Raw genomic sequence first — 21,515 nt, 5'->3', positions numbered from 1 at the left:
GGGCCACACCCTGGGTGTGAAATGATTGATTTGTAAGTAGTTAAGCATGAAAACGTCCAACAAATAAACATACAACAGAACAAAACACCACACACTTGTATTTTAAAATGTTTTAATGTTTAATTCTGAGGCACAAAAAAAGAAAAAGTCAACACAAAAGTCAACCAATGTCTTGACCCTGTAACGCCTGTAGTCGTGTCCCTTCAGTGAGCTTAGAGCTTCAGTTTCACATTTAGTACCCACTTCATTAACATTACAGCATTCAGCATCCAGAAGCCAACAGTGAGATGTTGCTCAGCATGACACAACCTCTACTGCAGCCCACTGAGCTTGTGCAAAGTGAAATGACTATTGTTGCGCTTATATTCAAGGTTCAGTGTGAAGAATTTAGTGACATCTACAGGTAAAGTTGCATGTTGCAGCTGAATACCTCTCACTCACCCTCCCCCTCCAAACAGGAAAGAGAACCTGTGTTAGCCTTCAGTTGTCATAGAAACTCAAAAGGTGTTTGTTTTTTTTTTTCAGTCTAGACTTCTGTAAAAAAAAAACATGGCGGCCTCCGTAGAGAGGACACCGCTCCCGAGGGGGATTTAAAGTATTTATATAAAGAGCCTGTTCTAGGGTAAAGAAACAATTTGTACAATTTACACGATCACACATTATTCACTACATCACTAGGATTATTTTATATTCAATTCAAAGCCAATAGATCCATTTCACGTAATTCTTCCACACTGAACCTAAACTTGTTAAAATGTAGCGTTCAGTCGCCCGGAGCATCTCTAACATTGGTTCACTTTTTCTGTACAACACACTCAACACATCACTGCACACAGGGTAAAAAAAATACATATCCAGTCAGGACACACTCAATACACATCTTAAAAAAAAGATATTATCCCTAACACATTCACATTTACCATTAAGACATCAAATATCTTCACCCCAAACCATTTTCACCCGGTCCTCCTGTAACACAGCGGGAGCACAGCTCACACAAGTCGGATATGATAGTTACTGTAACATGCGGTGATCAGAGGGCAGCGCTCTTCATTCAGCCTCGATCAAAAGAATCATCTTACATACGTCACGTGAATATTTCACCTGGAGAAGGCAGGATCTCTGTAAACAAATTCTTTGTTTTTTTCTCTTCTCTTTAAATATAAATAGTAATATTTGTTCCATTATGAACAGCAGCACAGCAGAGTGGTGACAGACGGCAGGAGCAGAACGAGCGATTAAGCTTTTTGTCTCATGCGGCAATAAAGGATTTTAAAAAGCCTTGTTTAAAAATAAATTAATCTGCTAAGAGAACAATATCATTTACATTGCTCACAGCAATAAACTGCTCAAAATAAAGAATCTGGAATCAAAGTTTTGAGGAGAAGCAGGCGATGGTAACCCGAGGGGCCTCTCAGCCACAGGTTTGGCGAATTCTTTTAATAAAAAGTATCGTCCCGTGTGATAGACAGTAAATCTGACAAGCAAAAAAACCTTATTTACAGAATGTACACATAACAAATGGTGCTTCGCTTCTCCTACAGGTATAACATATCTGTCAGTTCATCAGTAGGACAGAGGAGAAACCTCACACCGGATAAAAACAGTAATGATTTGAACACAGAGTGTCGTTGTCTCCGTCACGCCACAGCAGATCACACATGGCTCAGTTTCAATCACTGGCTGATGCCCTGATTGGTGTAGTAGTCGCAGTCATTGTCCGCATACAGCTCCTCAGCACTGCCAGCTCCGTTTCCCACCTCTGGAGGGCACCAAAGGATAAAACAGAAAAACTAAAATCAGTCACCTATAGTACTTACATGTTTGACTCGTTTGCATAAACATTGACACTCTTAGTCAATAAAGCTGCTTTCAGACATGAACTGAACTTCGGACATTTGAATTAAATTTTACAGAGAACGCAGATGTCAATTGCTTTGGACATTTTCTGGAATGTTTGCGCCAGCCCTCTCGTAAAATGTTCACAGGAGCCCATGTGAGAATCTACAAGCTTCTTCTGTGTTAACTTTATTGGCGAGTGGCAACAAACTGAAAGGTGCATTACCATCATCTACTGCTGTACTTAATCATCATAGAATCGTACTTCATCTAATAATAACTAATAGTTCAGTAGTGTAGCTACAGTTAGAAGAACCCTGATGGTCTGTTGAATCTCTGCATGGTGTGAAATCGCTACTTGGGGTAGGAATAATACACCAATCCTATTCAAGCTGTTGGAGGCAGGGCTTCCTTCCATTTCAGCTTCAGAGAGAGAAAAGCAAACAGGGTTTCTGACCGAGGTGAAGCAGCGTCATGACATGCTTGAAGACCCTGTTGTGGCATGTTCTTGAATTAACAAGAGGGAACCACGTCATTAACTCACAATTATCTGAGATAATGGAGGAACAAAATCATTTAGAGAGAGTGACCGTAAAGAGATCGACCGTAAAGAGATGGTTGAGAAAAGGAGGGAACAAGATGTAGAGCGACCATGCAGGCACGTTGATGAAGTTTCCAACATGAGACAGGCGTTAAACTGTAAAAAAAAAAAAAAAAGAGAATACAAATATCTCAGGAGCCATACACGTAGAGAACTCTGACTAAAATGACAACGTGGAAAGACAAGGACTTTTGAGAGCGTTTGACGATATCTCTTGATGCCTGTTTCCATGTTGCTGTTAACAAAAATGTGATTTCCGCAGCTGAATTTAAAGATCATATCCTTTCTTTTGAACATTTTCCTTTTGTTGTGAAAGCGTCAGAACTGGAAAGTCTCCTGCTATGTGAAAGCAAAACTCTTTTCATGTCTGAAAATGGCTTTAGTGATCCAAGAAAAAGTGGAAATACAGAACATATGAAACAGGAAATGTTGATCAGCTGGCACTGCTTACCTTTCACCCCCAGCATTACAGGCTGTCTAGACAGAACTGGGTGTCTATAAACTCCCCTACACAGAACGACGTCTCCACAGGGAGGAATGATGGGGAGATCACAAGGTGTGTGAAGCGATGGATGAATGGATGGAAAGGGCAAAATAGGCATAGAGGTGGCACGTAACGAGGGAGGCAATGGATGCATGGAATAATAAAAGGAAGAAGTCACTGCTGGCGGAGGAGATGGAGAGGAGGTAGGATGGACAGGAGGTGGTGCACATCACACGCGAAGATTGGAGAAGGCAGGCGGCTTTACTGGGGCTGACCTTCAATGAGGATGAGAGGCAGAGGAGGAAAAGAAGGAGCGAGAACATTCACAGACAGATTCATGCTGGGATGGAGTCACATGCTATTGGGGCACCTGAAACTCAAGAAAAGTCCCATTCCTCATCTTCCAGTTCAAAAAGTGTGAGATTGATTTTGTAAATCGGTAAAAAGTACAATGAGAGAAATCTGTTTTTGAGTTCAGGAGCCCAAACAAACAACACACTACAAACAACAAAGACCCACAACAGGACATTTTCATTTCGATGCGAGGGCCTCACCTGAAAAGATAAGTTTCTCCTTCATGACGCTAATGTCTCGACTGGACCTCCTGACGGCAGCGCTCAGCATGATCTGCTCAGGGTTGTAGCTGCGCATACCGCTCATCCGATACCTGCAGTGTCACATGTTACATTAGAAATCACCTCGAGACGATGTTTGAATTGAAATTTCATTTAAAGTAACTAATGAGTTACTTTACAAAATCTGGTTGTTTTATGGAGATAAATAAATCTGTTTAATTTGAAAAACTAGAACTAATAGCTACACTTAAATAATTTGATCTGGTGTAGGAAAAAAAATCTTTATGTATTTTCCTGCATGTGCTGTAAGTCTATTCAATATACTGTGCCTTGTGAATAATCGTGAAAGAACATTCTGTTCTGTGAAACATTACGAGAGCATTCAGCTAATTAACATTTAACAATCCCTCGCTCTCTTGGATTAGTACGTCAGTCAAGGCAGAAGACTGAGTCATTTCCTGTGTACGAAAATCACATCCTTGTTTAAATGAACAGCCTTAACTTCAATTAACTTACGGGACGAGCATTAGGCACAATAAATCAGGACTAATGCACAAAGGCATTGAGGAACAGAAATGCAAATAAGCGAGGCTTAAGTTCATCAGCATCGGTCCTGAGGCACTTCCACTGATGAGGCCGTCATTCATTTTGGATGTTTCAGTCTTTTGGTTAATGAGACGGAAAATAAATCTAACTGGGACTAGATGCTGTGGATATTTTGAGCTGCGTAGGTGAAAACATTTATTTGATACAGCCCACAGGGATAAAGACCCTTTAGAGGAAAGTGTCAGCAGCGCTTTATGATTCAGGTGAGAGACAGAGAAGAAAGAGAGAGGAAATAAATACATGAGTAAGGTGGAGAGAAAAATCAGATGGAGAATGATGTCTTAATAAAGAGTGAGAAAAATAGACAGAGAGAAGACAAAGAATGCCTCAAACAAGAGAATGATGGATAAAGAAAGTGGAAGACAGACAGAGGATGAAGAGTTAGAAGACTTTGGGTCAGAAAGACATGACCCAGTTACCTGATCATGTGATAGCTGAGAGAAGATGCCAGTATGCAGCAGAGGAGGAGAAGAGCATGCACATCAGGCAGAGGAAGAGAGGACAAGGAAGGAGAGGAGGAAAGACAAAAAAAAGAAGGACGGGAGACAAGAGAAGTCAGTTTAGAAGCCAGCAGAAGCTGCTGTTGGACTGAGCCGAGCAAACCTGCAATGCATCATGTAAACAAACAAACAAACAAAATCCCGTCTCCCTGAAGGACAGACCATCACACTCTCCTGCTCTCTAGCGGAGGAACAGATATACGTTTTTTCATTTCTTTATTTACAAGTGTGGTCTTTCAGTTGGACAGCAGAGCACTTGCACTCATATATACCCTGCTTGAGCTCAGATGTCCTGCTCTCCAGCTTCAGTGCCTCTTCTTGTGCTCACGTGGCTTCTGTGTGCACGTGAAATGTCTGTTCTCGGATTTCTCCCCTGCTCCTGGATTTTTTTTGGGTTTATTTGTCAAAATTCAAGAGTCTAGAAGATCACTGGTCACCGTGAAGAAGCAACACCAAGGATCTCAATCCAGTTTTTACATTGTGGGAGCACTGTTGCTAGCAAATATAAAAACAAATAGATTTAGTTTTTTTCCCGAATAGTACCAACAGCAAAAGTAATCACAACGAGGGTGAGGTAATTTCATTTGTCAACACTACACCTGGCATTCTATATGTTGGGACATTTAGACATCTGAACATGAAATCAATAAATCCTGCTCTCAAACTGAAAGACCACGCTCTTAAATAAAGAAGTGCTGGAGGGGTTTAAACACTTTGACCAGAAGAAGACATGCTCAGAGAAAATACATCTGCTCTGTCACAACACACAGGAGAGGACAGCTGAGATGCATCTTATAAAACCACATAACAAGTATGTTGTGTGTAAAGGTCATTAAGGCATATCATTTTTAAATACTGAAAACACAGGAGAAGAGAATAGTCATGATGTGTTCCAGCAGAGAATTTGAGAGACGTTAACTTGTGCATTAAAACTCACTTCACTGATTTTACGACAGTTACTTCACCCAGTGACCGTACTTACTTCTGGAAAATGAATATTCCTACAACTACAGCAATAGAGATGAGGTCTGCAGTCACCCACATCAGGCAGTACTCCTTTGGTCTCTGGAAACACAAACACACACACACAGAGTTATGTTATATTTTGTGTTAACTTTGCAAATGTTGTAGCAAGACCCACCACTGGATGGCAGTATATTTCAACAAACAGTTTCTAACGTTAGAAGCATCATCTTAACTGTCTTACATGATATGTGCATTATTCCTACAATCTAACATCTTATTTGATAAAAGCTCTATAATATATAACACTTGGACAAGGTATCAGGTCTTTTAAATGTGCATTCTTGTCAACAAGAAGATTGACATTACCATTGCCAAAGGGGTTGTGTTTTCACCCCATTAGTTTGACAGTTGGTTTGTTTTTAAGCATAATTACACAACAACAACATAACAGATTTCCATCAAACTAGGTTGAAGGATGTGGTTTGGGTCAGGGAAGAGCCCATTACATTTGGTGTTGAATGGATCCAGGAATCAATATTTTCATCTATTTTCCAGAGAATAATCCATGAATCTTGATGACAAACATCATGCACATTAAGGGAGTAGATACCTGTGAGTGTACGACATTTTGAGCAGCTTGATTGAATCTAAGGGGTCTATTGGGCAGTGCACTCTACCAAGTGCCAAGTTTGACTTAGATTCACAGTGCAAACTCTCCCTGAACCACAGCAGGGGGGCCTGAGTCACATTAACATGTTGTCATGTTGAACTCTCATATGGCGACAGACAACGGGACCAGGCTGGCACACTGCACAGACGAGGCAGGTGAAACAATACCACAGACGCAGTGTTGAGCTGTTCTCTACAGGATCTGCTACAGTGATTATGCTTGTTGATGCTCTTTATGAAAAGGTCCTTTCACTGTGCCGGGACTTCAGGTGAGTGCTGGAAAATAATAGCACGAGCATGTTCAGTGCAGGTAATAAACACAGTGGATGAGCTCAGTGGATAGCAAGGGTCCCAAATTGACATCACCCAGTAAAATCTAATTAAGTCACGCAGAGGAGGTGCAGCTGAAGGAGAGGAGACAGGCTGAGGACACAAGTACCTTGACCATGAACTTATAGCAAGTGCAAACACGAAGGACGAGTCTGGCATTTTAAAATGAAATGTGGTCCGTTACAGAAACAGAGAAACAATAGCGTGTTGATTATAACAAACAAACATACAAACCAACCAAGAAACAATGGGACAGGGGTGAAAACACAAAGTCCTTGCGGAGGTAACAGATAATCTCAAATATAATCTGGAATAAACTAAAATCACTGCCTCATGGTTGTATACCTCTACCAACCCGTCACGTCGCAGTTTACATCCATGTTTGTTCAGAACTATTTTATAGAGTCTACAGTCCAGACTCATGTCGGGGGGAAGCCTTTGAGGTATTTTTATATCTGTCTTTTTATCATTATTAGAGAATAAATTGTTGAACTTTGACCAAAATGATCTTGACCTTTCGACAACCACATTCAATTCTGATCAGTTCATCCCTCAGTCCAAGTGGGCGTGTGTGCCAGATGTAATGAAATTCCCTCTAGGCATTCCTTATATATCGTGTTCGAGAGGATGCCACTGTCAGATGGACGGACAACCTGCAAACACGCCTCTGGTCGGAATCGCTGATGGACTTTGACTACAGAGAGTGTGATGAATTCTTACCATGAGCCAGATGGGGTAAGGCACCTTTTTGAGGATGTGCGGAGCCTCTGAAGAAACCGATGACACACCACTGCACCAGAGCACCGAGAACAGCCAGGGCTCGTTGACAGTGTAGAGGGTGAGGTGGATGTGGCTCTCGGAGAAGTCACTGAAACCAATAACACAAATTTTTATTTGTTTTAAAACATCATGCAAGTGTTAAATTGCCAACACGTGTATGTTCCCAACCTGATTTCCTGTGTGCTGGCCTGGTTGTATCTGAGCAGCAGCCTGCTGATGCCCGACTGGTTGAGACTCTGAGGACTGAGGTTCTCCTCTGAAGTCTGGATCAGACCTGGAGCCAGCTGTCTCACCTGAGCTCTGTGCTCATCTGGAGTCCACATCACCTGCAGACAGCACAGAGACACGCAACCCGCTGTTACACTTGCCCCTAACGCCTCAGCCACACTGGTCATGTGTGCAGCGAATGACAGCTGCGTCACAGGGCTGTTGCTTTTCGTGGGCATCTGTTGTTCACACATGGAGCGTGTCTGCTGCGGAGCTGCTACATGAGGTTTCTGTTATGAAGACTGCAATTCTACTAATAAAGTAACCTATGTACTCAAATAAATGCCAGGACTCTACGGTATGAAGCTGTGCATCTTCCAGTCCTTCAAATATTATTTCACAATAAAAACCTGTTAGAACAAATGAAAGGATTCAGTCACAAGAAACATTTCACTGCTTTTACTTAAAAACAGGTTTAGGTAGTGTTTAGAATATTTATGACATATTAAACAGATACATTCAATAAAACTGTGGTTAAAGATAATTAACTCATTTATAGCTGTAGTTTAGATTATCTGACGTTTCCAACCATCCTTTTCACATTGAATACGTTCAGAATGAATAGCCAGACATTGTGCTGTGGGTGCTTGGGCCATGAATTGGGTTCCTCTACACCTACCAGGTTCTGAGGAATCCCAGACTGCTGCACAGCATGTAGTGTGTCGTTGATCCAGCTGTGGTAACAGGGGTGGTCCGGAGGTGGTCTCCTGAGCCTGAAAACCACTGTGTTGTTATGGTAGGAGGACAACTTTAGAAGCTGCTCCAGGCTGCAAACACTCTGGTTGGCAATCAGAGTCTTCTCGTGCGGGGACAGCGTGTGCACCGTCCAGAAGGGGTCATCCTAAAACACATGACCACATATAAGGGAGTTTAACTGTTTATATGATCAAAACAACATACCAACGCTTCCACTGCGGCTTTTGGAACCCTGAAGAGAAATATATATGCATTCATAATCCTAATATGATGCAGACGCCTACAGGAAATAAAAATAGAGGAATATTTTCCTTATTTCCTTCACATTCTTTCTAGCTTCAACGCTCCCTCACTCCTCGTCAAAGCTTCTTTTTTTTTTAGATCATCCATGATGCGCTTCACCTAATCATATAATTTTGATGACACTTGTATTAAACAATCAGGACATAACATGTGGCATGTTTTGGCAGTAACTGTACAGAAGTGATAAGGTTATTTTGTGGAATACATATCCAGCAACATGAATGCATGTGCAGTCTAAATAGATTGAAAGAAGGACAGAGGAGAACATAAGATGGATTCAAAGGAAGACTGACACAGCAGGCAGAGCAGCAAAGTGTGTTTGTGCAGCAGTCCGATCTCATAAAATCTCAGCTCCAGAAGAAAATATCAAACAAACTCTTATTTCAAAACACAAACCAAGAACACAAGACATGGACGGAACGATTAAGAATTTTAAAGAGAAGATTTACATGAAGACATTAACTTTTAAATGATTGTACATGCACATGTCTGTAATCAGGAAAAACAACTGATCACCATGTGTGTGAGGGACAAGGTAACAAAAACTCAGAATGAAACAGAATGTCTGTTGGATTTGGGCCGGGCGCTATTAGTTTCTCGGGCTCGGACGGGTTTTGGATAGAAAAATGCAGCCTGTGCCACACTAGCACCAGGACAGGCTGTATTTACTTAACTTATTTGGTTTATTTTTGTGTATCAGCGCCCACATAATTACACTGTCTTGTTGTTAAAACGCCAGAGTGATCGATGACACAGCTGTTGTCAAACTTTTATTGCCCCATGGGAAAATTTCCACACTGTGACATCCCTAATTTATACACACTTTTCATTACTTGTTTGTCAGTCTCATTCTGTTTGGAGCACTAGTCTGGCACTTCAGGTTGAAACTAATAATTATTCCGAAGCCCGCTTTGACCTTGAGAATCTCTGAAACATGGATTGATCAATTAGACAAACATGACTCACGCTGTGTGAAAAGCTGAAATGGCCTTAAAATAACCCTTAACAGTTGTCTTTGGCAACCCAGCACTACCTTAAGGAACCACTGTCCTGCGTTGAGCTGCTGCAGATCTGTCCAGTTAAAGAGTGTGGCTTCATTCGTCCGTCTGTCTGGGAAAACCTTCTCTACGTCTGTGGTCCTCCGCAGCGTGCGGTCGTGCATCAGGAAAGGCACTCCGTCCACACTAGTGATCAGAGACAGGTTTGAGTTGGAAAGGAAAGAAAAGGAGAGAAGAAAGATTGGATATAGAACTGATGAATAATAAAGTAATGTTCTCATTCATGTGACTTAATTCTAGGGACATACATCATTTCTGTGTCACAATAAGGAGAATAAATGTTTATCGGCAGCAGTGTTTGTCACCCAAATATCAAATATTACCAAAAATATGACATCATGTCAAACAAGAGAAAAACTGAAAGGAGAGCAGAGGAGACCAAAAGTTTGGCGGTAAAACCTTTTTCAGTAAATGTAGCTGCTTGATATTTGAATACCAAAGGAGTTGACATAAGGATGTTATTCTGTTAAAAACAAGACAACAATGGCATCTAGACTGTTTAAATGTTTGACATTCTAAACTTAACTGAGGAGAAAGAATGTGTGTCTGTTAACTCCTGACAGTACAGCACCCCATAAGGAACATAAGGAACTTTTTTTTGCTATATCTCATTATACTCGTCGCATAACCTTACAATACATGTTGCCTCTCAACAGTTCTATAAGCTGCAAGAAAACTATATATAGTCATGAGAAGAAACATATTAAATGGATGCAAAGGAAAGAGGCAGAAAAATGTTGGAGACATAATGGCATCATTTCTGTGTGTGTGTGTTTGTGTGTGTGTGTGTGTGTGTGTGTGTGTGAGTGTGTGTGCTCTTTGACTACGTCCTCTACTGTTGTGTGATTGGTGCAGATTGCTGACAGGTTAGCTCCTGAGTAATTAGACTTGATGACAACCAGAGCGACAGTGAGACTGTGAACACACGCACACGCAAACGCATGCACACACATAGAGACAATTACCGGAAACACACTACAGTGGCCAACAAACACTCTGCACCAACAAAGCCCCCCCCCCACACACACTCCTACACAATAACTCCTCCTCCATCACTTCACATGCATGAGTTGACAGGCCTGCCCGCTATCCATCATGCACCATGGCCACTATAGTATCCACTCTCCACCCCCCCTCTCCTCCTCCAAGTGTGTCACACTGGGATCAGCCTGTCACCTCCCATTATGTTGGTGATGTAATGCCTCCATCGACTGACTTCAGCAGTTAATAACCTGAGTGTGGGTCGAGTTACTCCCGTCACATTTTGAAATATTACTACTGCATTCATTTCTCTTTGATGACAAATCATTTCTAAACACCCCGTAGCCGTAACTTTTCTTTTCTGACAGACATCATAATCCACCTCATTCCATTATATTGACTAAAGCATGTGTTGTGGTTGATAGTATGTAATACAGCGTGAGCTTATCTTTATACTGGTATGCTTGTGTTTTAGGGAAACCAGAACTAGGATGTCGTTGATAGAAATCAATGAGGTATAATCTAGACGAAGAAGAAAATAATTTGTTAGGCTTTATCATTTCTCTGTATTGATCGAGTTTGAGTGTGTTTGCGCACCTGATAGACACATCAGCTTCCAATCCAGTGACGTTCATCTGCAAAGCTCGCTGGAAGGACCACAGTGTGTTCTCTGGAGCCAGCTGGAAACACACAGAGTAAAAACTAACACACAATTACACAACATATTCCCGCAACGATGACCTAATAGATGACTTTACCCAAAGTCCTACTTCTGAGGAAAAATATCACAAACAAAATGTGAGACAAACAGAAAACAGATCCACAAAGTAGAACAATTATTTACGTTATGATGATTATGAACAGTTTCTCCACTGAACACAGAGAAATGGAGTAAGATGAAAACAGGGAGCGCAATTCTTTTTCTCTTCTCTTCAAGGTTGAGCCAATCAGAGTCAATAGGTCATAAGTCATCATCCTATGAGACCCCATGAGTAAAGCTAATAACTGGGAATGATGCCATAATCAATACAGATTCCTTCTGGGAAACTGAGTCAAGACATGTGATTTTTTTTTTCAGTATTCCAGTGAGAGTCCTACAGCCTCACAGATCTACTCCTAAGTTTAGATTCCACTGTGACGATCGATCGCTTAATGCAAATACAAAAAGCAGGTAGCTTCCCTTTTCTTCCAAGTGTTGCATAATACTCCGAGCAGTTTAATTTGCCAAGTACATTAATGCTTGTTTACAAGCGATACATTTAAACCCAGCACATAAATCAACTGTCTTAAATAAAATGTGGTGTGCATAAGCTAAAATAAATCCAGCTTCTAAAGCAACCAGAACCCTGTTAGAAACTGAAATCTAGAGTCTAAAATCAGATCTGCGAGAGACGTGGTGTGAAGAATCAAACATCGTTCTCGAGAACAGTCGTCTCTGCACATCTTCGTATTTTCCAGAAATACACAGAATACAGCTGGTAATATATTCCTGCCATACATCCGGCAGTGAAAACCCTCCGGCTCTGACCGGCCAATGTTTGTGGACTATTTTCAGTTGCAGGACCACGAGGTCATTAACAGACTAGAATAGCTCTGGGAAGAGCAGAGAAGAGAAGTTAATGAAAAGCGAGGCGGACAAATATCTATAAAAGGCAGCAAAGTTTTTCCTCTGCTATCTCCAGATCAGAATCAAATGGTGCTAGACACTCTGGGTTAGAGCCTCCATTTCTTAGAGGCTTAGTGTCATCAATGAAAAGGGTTTGAATCTCCCTGAAAGTGGATGGTAATGAAAAAATAAATGCGATACAATTAGCTTTGCCTGTTTTCCACTTTCTGATTGCATGAGAGAGGTCAGCTGACTTACCATGGGTGCTCCCCGAAGACCAATAACGTCAGGACGGGCTTTGAGGGAGGTGTGTTCCATGATGCAGGGGGAGGTGATGTAGAGCGGCGTCACATTGAGTCCCAGCAACAAACTGAGATACAGCAGCATGACGACCACCTGGAACACTGGGACACAGACAATATATTTTGTTCTGATATCCAGATTTTATTAAATAACTTCCATGGTAATATTTAGTTTAGCACTGATAACAGTTATCATCTGTGACCAGTAAAAGAATGTAGCTTATATGTTGAGACATAAATAAAAAAAACCATCCCAATGACAATCATTGGTAAATGATGATGAGAAACATTTTAACAAAGGGAAAATTGATGAAACATCTAGGACTCTTATTCAGTTTGATGATGTATGATGGAAGCAGTGGCTGTGAATTTAGATAATGTTCAGAAGTGTTTATAGCTGCACTAAGAAGCCAGTGTCATTGACATCTGTGGCCAAGGACATACACTTTCCCCTGCATCCACCTCAGTGTAAGCGAAGGCTACAAATGTGGGCGGACACACACACGCACACAGGGGAATGTATTTGTTTCAAGGTCAGCTGTGGGGCGGGGTTGAGAAGACAACTCTTGTTACACACAGTCCAGACGCACACACACACACACACACACACACTCTGGTTTTCAGACTCTATTCTGCATTACAGCAGAGATGCTACAGTGGGAGACATCAGGCCAAAACCTTTCCACCTCATCTAAATTTCCAAAAGCAGAACCAAAAGACCCTTGTTTCTCACAGTACAAGGTAGAAACTGCAGTGTTCAGAAAGTTATATATAACCCACTGGAAGTAAAATCATCTTTATCAAATGTATCTTAAATAAACTAAAGGTGCTTTCACGTATGCACTACAACCCTGAACGTTTCTAGATGAGTACTATGTGTGAATGCAAATGTCTGAATCAGATTCTTTCCTTGTATAAAATGGGAGTGAGTGCCTGTGTGAATCAAACCATTGTCATTGTCCTGCGGGTGTATAGTTTCAGTTGGTGAGAATGCATCTCACAAGGACAAAAAACTGGTTGCATGCAGCATTTGAAATGCGATGCTACCTAGCGGACCAATCAAAGCCCTTGCGGTCTGTGTGGCCTCTATGCATTGTTACATTTTTGGGGAAGTCAGGGTACGGCGTAGGGCTCTGCATAGGGAACACGTCTACGCAGAAGCATCAATTGGCCACTGCCGGGAAATCTCAAACCTATGTGAGCTGTCTGAGCTACCTGCCGAGCTTAGTTTCAGCTTTGTATATGACCAACATCATTTACAATAAATACCATAGATATCTGGCAATAGTTTTTACAGAATACAATAAGCCTGGTAAATAAATGACATCACATTAACATCACATGTACCGGTATATGTATATGTCACAGTGTAATTGAAAATACACGTTCAGTGCTGCTAATCCCCAGAGAGTCCTGCACCTGAGGAGAAAACAATCCAAGGTGTCCGGGCGGGAAAACATTACATGAGACTGAAAGAATGTTCGTTATCTCTGACACCCTGGGTGGAGGTCCTGGCCTCTGTCCACTAAGTGTTAATCATTCACCACTCTTCCTGTGCCTCTGTGTGCGTCTGTGTGTGTCACACTGTTACATAGTGTAACAGTTCCTCGTATTCTGTGTCACGAAAATACACATACTTGTTTTCTCTGAGCGGGCGACCTGTCCAGCCACAATCCAAGACAGTGCTGTGACAGCAGCAAGAGCCCCTATGTGCAGGAAGGGACCCGTCGCCTGGTCAGAGAGGAAGAATAAGAGACAAAAGATGAACAGAAAGGGACAAAAGGGGAAAGAGATAGAGCAAAGAGAATTTGAGTTTAAGAGAGACAACAAAAAAAGAAATAAAGAAGGAAGTCAGAGAGGCATGGGATTACAGAGAATATCTGGAGTTAACACATCGGTAACACTATTCAGAAATAATAGCTTCCTTTGCAGCGCCTCAGCCGAGGATATTTAGTTTTCACCCGTCTGTTCGTAAGCAAGAAAGATGCAAGAATCTGGCATGTTAGGGAACTGAGTTTTATTCTAGTGTGAGTAATTTGGTGCTGGTTGACTAAATTTGAGGATCATTCTTTGGCTGAGGTATTCTCTCTCTTCTAGTTTGATATAGGAACAGAAAATAGACATAATTGTTGAGGTTAATACTGGAATTCTTCATACTGGTTAAAGTGGTCATGGCTCAATTATTCTTTGAAACAAAAAAGGGTGGAAGTCTTAGTTGTGTTTACTGTAAATAACAGACTTCCTATCCCGAAAGCATTACAAGACTCTAGAACTGAGTATATAAGTTATTGTGTTTTACTGTGCTGACCTGCAGGGAGATGGGGATGATGTCCCATTCCTGCCCCCATGTTTGAGTGACAGATATCACCCCAGCGACGGTGGTGAGCAGAGCAGCGGTCACTCCAACCTGTGTGAGCAGAGAAGGAAAATGACAGCTCCTCAAAAGTGAAGCCAAAGTATCTCCATCCTGGTGGCTGGCTGAAGTCAAAGTACAGGTTAAATAAATGTTTCTCAAAGATGGCTTCTGTGTTTTTAACTAGTTCTTACACAGGTTCTGAAGTGCTCATTTTTCTGGAAGGGTTGGTAAGTCGTTTCAGAATCACTTTTTATCTTATTTGTTGAGATCCTCTTCATGTCCCAACAGCTATCAATAAACAAAGTCTCACCCCCCCCGAGCGAGAGAGAGAGAGAGAGAGAGAGAGAGAGAGAGAGAGAGAGAGAGACAACATACTATATCTATAAATCTTCCTGACCTCTTTCTGTCTACCTCCAATTTTTCCTCACCCACACACACAAACAGTTGATCTCACACTTGGCACATTACCTTATGGAGCCAGTGCAAATTTAACTGCTGCCCAAGTGCAACGTGGCAAAGTGCTAAAATCTGAAAAAGGAGATGGGGGAAAAAAAAAAAAGACACGTAAGAGTACAACTTTCAAAAAAAGATTTCAACTTGCACAGCATCAACATGTGAATACGCTTGTCTGGCAACACATTTATCATAAGCGCAGCCTGTCTAGCACCTCCGCATTTGTGTGTATTTGACGTGGAACAGACCATTAAAAATGCAATGTAGGTGAAGCCGGCAGCGGTGGTTGCCAGGATGGGAACAGTGCCATCACTCCACTCCCCAGAGCGGTTGTAGAGGAACCTGCAGAACAAAAGAGGAAATAATGTTTCTCTTCATCTGAGCGCTCACCTGCATTTTACCACAACTAACTGATGTGAAGGCTGCAGTTTAGCTTTTAAAATGATTATGTCACTTTTAATCCCTTCAATATAAACTATGCATTATAAATTGACTTGCAATTATAAAGATTGACGGTACATTTTATTAGCAACCTTGCAAACGTGGTATTTACAGAAGGTAATGTTAGTTTAAAGGTGTACAGCATTATGTATTTGTAATGGATCTGCAGCTACAGTTGAGCACAAAAATATGAGTACCCTTTCTCTACAAAATAAAAGCCTTGTAGGCAGCTGTGTTTCAAAGGTCTCTGAAGTACAGAGGATCAAGTAACCTTGAGTTTAATGCTTTTTTGTTGCAATAAAAGGAACAGAAACACAACACAGACAGCAGCCTTAATGACCGCAGACACTATTACTGAGCTACCTAGAGCATACAGACCAAGTAGATTATGTGATTGCTATAATTAATGGAAGGCTGGCAAATTATTGACAGCTGGTTTCTGTCTTGAGGAAGACTTAAGAGTAGGACACAGACAACTAAAATATCCAGGCTGCACAGGATCCTTTCATTATGTTTTGCAGGCGCATGCAGCCAGACATACACAAATACATGCCCATGCAGTAAATATGGATGAAGCTGTAATGGTTAGTATTACCACTGTTATTACTAGTAAAAACATATCTGATTAGCCCTCTTTGAAAACTCAAAAGTAAATGTCCAGCATCAATTAAAGTTAGCAACACTCTTAAAGGTGTAGCTTGTTTTACAAATATACTGACATGCAGAATGTCAATCCATGGCACCTGGGACACCATTCATCGCAGTTCAAGCCGTCTTTTGCAATATCGTATATCGCACATGTTGATATCGCGATGAAGATACATTTTCTATATATTTGTGCAGCCCTACATGGGACATTACATTTTTTGTGTGAGAGGGAAGAATAACATTTAATATAATTATTATTTTTTTACATTTACCCACATGAATACAGATAACCATGATAATTTAATAATAAATTATTCTATATAATATATATATATATATATATATTTATATTAATATACATAATTTTGACATGAACATTTCCCACAGTTACAACTTTAGTATAAATAAACACCCATATCACTCCGAGCTGTAATTCTAAAAAGACTGATACTGGGCATATCAAAAGGTTTACAGCCACAGAGAAAGATTGTGTGTGTGTGTGTGTGTGTGTGTGTGTGTGTGGGGGGGGGGGGGGGGGGGGGGGGGCTGTAGCACTAATTACATCCAAAAGCCTTATCAGTGGTTTGAGTGGCACAGAGCTGCAGCAGGGTCACTTAGCACTGATGCTCTTAGGCCTTTGTGAATACATGTATACTGCAGATGGACCAGGACACACGGCTACTAAATCACGAGAACACAGAGGGCAGGGACGTCGTCGCTGTGATTATCTGTGGAATCCACACAAAACACAGGAACAAGAGCAGGAAATGTGTACACTTCCTATTAAAAGGGTGAAATATTAAAATGGAATGGTTAATGTCTGCCCACCAACACTGATATCCAGAGATTACAAGAAAACACTGCTGCTGATAAACTGGACTGAGGTGAATGTTTGGGGAATGGAATAAAAGAGGATGGGGAATAGAGACAGCAAAGGATGTAAAGAAAAAAACTCTATTAAAATGTAAAAAGGATGGGAAATAAAGTAGGACAAAGGGAACTGGGATATCACAGAAACAAATGACAGTGGGTAAGGAAGATGAAAAGAGGTAATGGAAGGCAAGGTGATGATAAAAAAAGGTGACATTGTAGAGGTTCCTGACAGCAGCAAGGGAGGGGGAAGGGAAATAAGGACACTGGAAAGAAAGACCATCAGTGTATGTTACATTGAGGGACTATTGTGCTCTAGCCTATAGAACGATTTATGTGTGTATGTATGTATGTTTGTGTAGTGAATGACCGCATATCTTAATTCCGATTTTCAGTTACCAATTATAAACAAGAATGGCAGAGCCCAACAGTTCCCTTAAAGTCAATCAAGCTGCACCAGATTTCACATAGTTAAAGATACCAGCTCCCTACTCAACAAGGACTGACTCACATGTGCAATTTACTGAATCAGAGATCGTACGTGGATGTAGAATTGGCCCCTCTGTGTAAATCATGGCCCCCAATTTAGAAAAATCCTAGATCCGCCACTGATAATAACCGAAAGCGATTAGAGTCCGTAAATAGCAGAGCCTGGGGGTCTGATCAGCCTGCTGCGGGCCTTCCTCAGGAGTGGGTGTCTTGTGAGCAAAAGGCCAAAAAACACCAAAGACACTGAGGAACACTAATGAAGATGAGTTCTAAATAACATCCTCTGGTGCTTTTCATCAGAATATCCCCAGTCAATTAGTGTTGATCCACAGGTATTTTAAGACCCAGTCCTAATAACCAGTCTGATATAAAGTGAATTTGTGCTTAGACAAAAATCTAGTTGGATTCAAAAAAATAGATACATTTTGCTCGTATGTGGAATAACGCTTACTCATGGTATCTTACAGTATATGTCAGTCACATCAAGTAGTCTCTTTTTTTTTTTACATATGGTACAGGGCTGAGTGACAGTATAGGAAATGTTTTGTGAGCAACATCTGTGTTACATAATGGCGTAATCTGTGAAATCCTGGGTCTCTGCTCAGATTAAGCAGTAGACAGACTAAGCTTGTGATTTAGGAAATGAATAAACAGACAGGCACAGATAGAATCTATTTACAGCCAAACCAATACGGTGACAAGCGTCTGGTGCCAGTTTAGACATGACAACACACACACACAAGCAGTCAGTTTGGTCGTCTACTCACCAGTTGAATTCATTGTAGTCATTATGTGCCTCCCACCAAAAGTAGCACCAGACCAGCAGCAGACAGAACGTGAGAAGGAGGATGAGTGACCACAGCAGCTCCCACTGGGCAAACACACAAACATGATTATATAGATACTAAAATTATTTTCATACATAGCAATCCCTTGCAAACACAACATTGCACTGACGATCGCAACTTTCCAGCAGATCTTCAGAGCCTTTATAAGTGAAGTTAACTTTTCACAAGTTAATCCACTCTTGAGCACATGCTGTCGAAGTGTCTGCTGAACTCTGCAAAGAGTATTCCCTCACACACTTTGCTAATTATCAAGGATTTACTTTTAATAACTTCACATGCAGGGCGACGACTGTCCTCATCTGTCCTGCACTTTTGTACCTTGGCAAATATTAAATCGGCCACATCTGCAGAAAACACTTGGGTCATACTCAGGAGGGTGTAGAGACAGACTCCTCTGCAGTACATCTTTCTCAAGGTAAGAAACTGGCTCAGAAAAGAACCGATTGACCTTTTTTAATAAAGCTAAGATAACTATTCATCATTTAAAAGACAGCACACGCAAGAGAACTTGAACAGCATCGGCTTCAGCTGATTTCAAATGAGCTGCTGACACACGTTCACAATGTTAATAGAATGATGACTGTATTAAAAAGTTTAAGTGAAAAGGTCTGAGAGCGTGTACATATTTTAAAAAGATACAAAGTAGTTAGTTAGCAGTGAGTTGAATTAAATTTTATCTGGACAAACTTGCACAAAGCACGTTTTTCAGTCGTTGTCCTCTTTAGATGTGGGTCAACTGTTAGTGTCACTGAGTGTCTTGCATGTGTTTGGGAAGGTAATGAAGGCAATGCAGAAGTGGCAATATATGCACACGAAAAAAAATTACAACAAAGGCATTTTGATACCTGCCAAGTCTGGTTTCAGCTTTAACATTTGAATAATTGACTTCAATTGTATTGGATTTGTCTGCAACGCTGTTACCTCTGAGACTCCAACAGTGTTTTGGCAACCCAAACACTTCACCCATTCTTCAATCAGCATAGTGTAAGTAGATAATGAGTGAATCATTTTTCTGTGAACTATCCCTTTAAGGTCCTCTTACATCAGATAAAATAGACATCATCCAAATAATAAATGGCTACACACATCTGACAACATTAAGGAAATTACAATAAAATAATAAAAGCAAATACTGTTTAACTTTTCTGCAGCTTTGCCTCTATTTTTAAAACTTCTCTGCACAACATCGTGGGAGACAGCTCTGCTCATTGATAACAAAGCACCATTGCTGGTTCCCCTGGTCCTTGGTGATTGCTTGATAACACCTGGGAAATCTGACCTTGCTCCTGAGGGATGACATTGTTCCACCCTCTCTTTCTCTCACTCGTCCAATGTCCACCCCTCCTCTCTAGAATAATGCGGATGTGATCAAGGAGCCCCTGAGAGAACTGAGCCCTCTTTAATAGATCAGATCAACTAATAAACTCAATAACATTTCAAAGATCCAATATGAACATGACATGCCATAACAACAATTAGGCATCTGCTATTGTTGGATAAATATCCAGTGTTTACAGTCCAGGGTCTTAGTGGAAGCTCTTTGGCCTTAAGGTGCCTTCAGGAGTGGATAGTTTGGGTGTTACATTTAAAGTGTACCTTCAACCCCCAAGTTTCAGCTGAGGTGTCTCTCATACACATACCACATACCAATTAGCTTGTTAGTTATCTAGGTTGCTATGAGCAACAATTCATTAGCAGCACACACACTTTAGCGATAGAAATGTCATATAAAGTAGTTTCCTGATGGCCAAGACCATTGTAGTCCTGAACAGTTTGAACCGCAGGCATAGGCTGTGTGTGTAGAAGCGCGGAAATCCTGAGATGCTCCAACTACACAGATGGCTGTCTTAGCCAGCTTTAAGTGTGCAGTATCTCTTTAAGTTACTAAAGTTCTTGGATTTTAGTTGTAACAGTTTAAAACTGAGACAAAAAGAGAGCTCTGACAAATACCTTACACTTCTCTGATAGTGGACTTTTAAACCTCCCACCAGGCCTGATGGTCTCTCTTCCTGTTTCCCAGCTAACTAAGCAGCAGAGCTTGTGTGGCCTGACTTAGCCTGGCCTTGCGACATCAGGTTAACATTCTGCACGGCTGGCATTTTATTCAGGCGCAGCACCCCCACGGCAGCAGAAATCTATCAGAACATCACAAGCTCTGCTTTGGGAATGAGACTGTTTGAAGAACAGCACACGCTAATGGCCATTCATGCTTTGCTCTAGTAATTACCCTGACTATAGTGTTACGCTGTTCGCTCCTTGGAGAAATCATGGAAGACAAAGAGGACACAGTTCACCTTTGGGAAAACTCAGAGCCACTGAATCAGCTCCAATTCAAATCAAATTATTAGGTTGAGCTTTAATTAAAGCATAATTCCAAAACATTCAAATGACTTTTCAAAATCATCACAGACCTTTTTGTAGCTACTTTAAGACATGTGGTCCAAACAGCAGCAATAGCATAGATTACATATATTTTTAAAACTAATTAACCGAAACTATGAAAAGGGATGGAAGTCAAAAACTTTAGTATAGAGGACACATTTCACAGCTAAAAACAGAAGGATTAAATGGATACGGACAAATATCACTGCAGCATGTAGACATTTTTATCCACTCAGGATTTATACCCCCCTCCAGTCACTATAAGTCACCACTGCCTCAGAGGAAGTTGTATCAGTGATTTAACATCTGAGAAAAGCAGGTGTGGTAACAGCAAAGAACGTAAAGTAACTTCACAGCAGCACTGCTACAACAGCTAACACACTTTTACATCTCTGCGTCTCTCGGTGGATTTGCGCTTGTCTTTTTTAATTCGTCTTGACATGTAATGACTCACAGCTTGTCCAG

General features: G+C 41.1%; 1 protein-coding gene across 4 annotated transcripts in view; it reads right to left on the bottom strand.

Moving 5' to 3' along the window:
- Positions 1–95: 95 nt before the first annotated feature.
- gdpd5b (glycerophosphodiester phosphodiesterase domain containing 5b) overlaps positions 96–21,515 on the bottom strand; it is a 43,072-nt gene continuing 21,652 nt past the window's right edge. The window contains exons 3-18 of one of the 4 annotated variants that reach the window (XR_011244558.1): positions 18,588–18,691; positions 15,621–15,714; positions 15,388–15,447; positions 14,872–14,970; positions 14,201–14,294; positions 12,520–12,665; positions 11,253–11,335; positions 9,650–9,800; positions 8,237–8,458; positions 7,519–7,676; positions 7,291–7,438; positions 5,588–5,670; positions 4,525–4,539; positions 3,479–3,591; positions 2,892–3,199; positions 96–1,762 (exon numbers count right to left, since the gene is read on the bottom strand). Coding sequence is in view for 2 of the 4 variants with exons in the window: in XM_069534514.1 (XP_069390615.1) it covers positions 1,677–1,762; positions 3,479–3,591; positions 4,525–4,539; positions 5,588–5,670; positions 7,291–7,438; positions 7,519–7,676; positions 8,237–8,458; positions 9,650–9,800; positions 11,253–11,335; positions 12,520–12,665; positions 14,201–14,294; positions 14,872–14,970; positions 15,388–15,447; positions 15,621–15,714; positions 18,588–18,691 (1,656 nt within the window). In the remaining 2 variants the exon portion in view is untranslated. The remainder of the gene's footprint in view (positions 1,763–2,891; positions 3,200–3,478; positions 3,592–4,524; positions 4,540–5,587; positions 5,671–7,290; positions 7,439–7,518; positions 7,677–8,236; positions 8,459–9,649; positions 9,801–11,252; positions 11,336–12,519; positions 12,666–14,200; positions 14,295–14,871; positions 14,971–15,387; positions 15,448–15,620; positions 15,715–18,587; positions 18,692–21,515) is intronic. The other 3 variants (XR_002203062.2, XM_069534514.1, XM_020095233.2) reach the window with 3 other exon arrangements.

The sequence above is a fragment of the Paralichthys olivaceus genome, chromosome 11 (assembly GCF_024713975.1).
Source record: "Paralichthys olivaceus isolate ysfri-2021 chromosome 11, ASM2471397v2, whole genome shotgun sequence".
Lineage (NCBI taxonomy): Eukaryota > Metazoa > Chordata > Actinopteri > Pleuronectiformes > Paralichthyidae > Paralichthys > Paralichthys olivaceus.
This window is presented reverse-complemented; position numbering and strand designations above follow the sequence as displayed.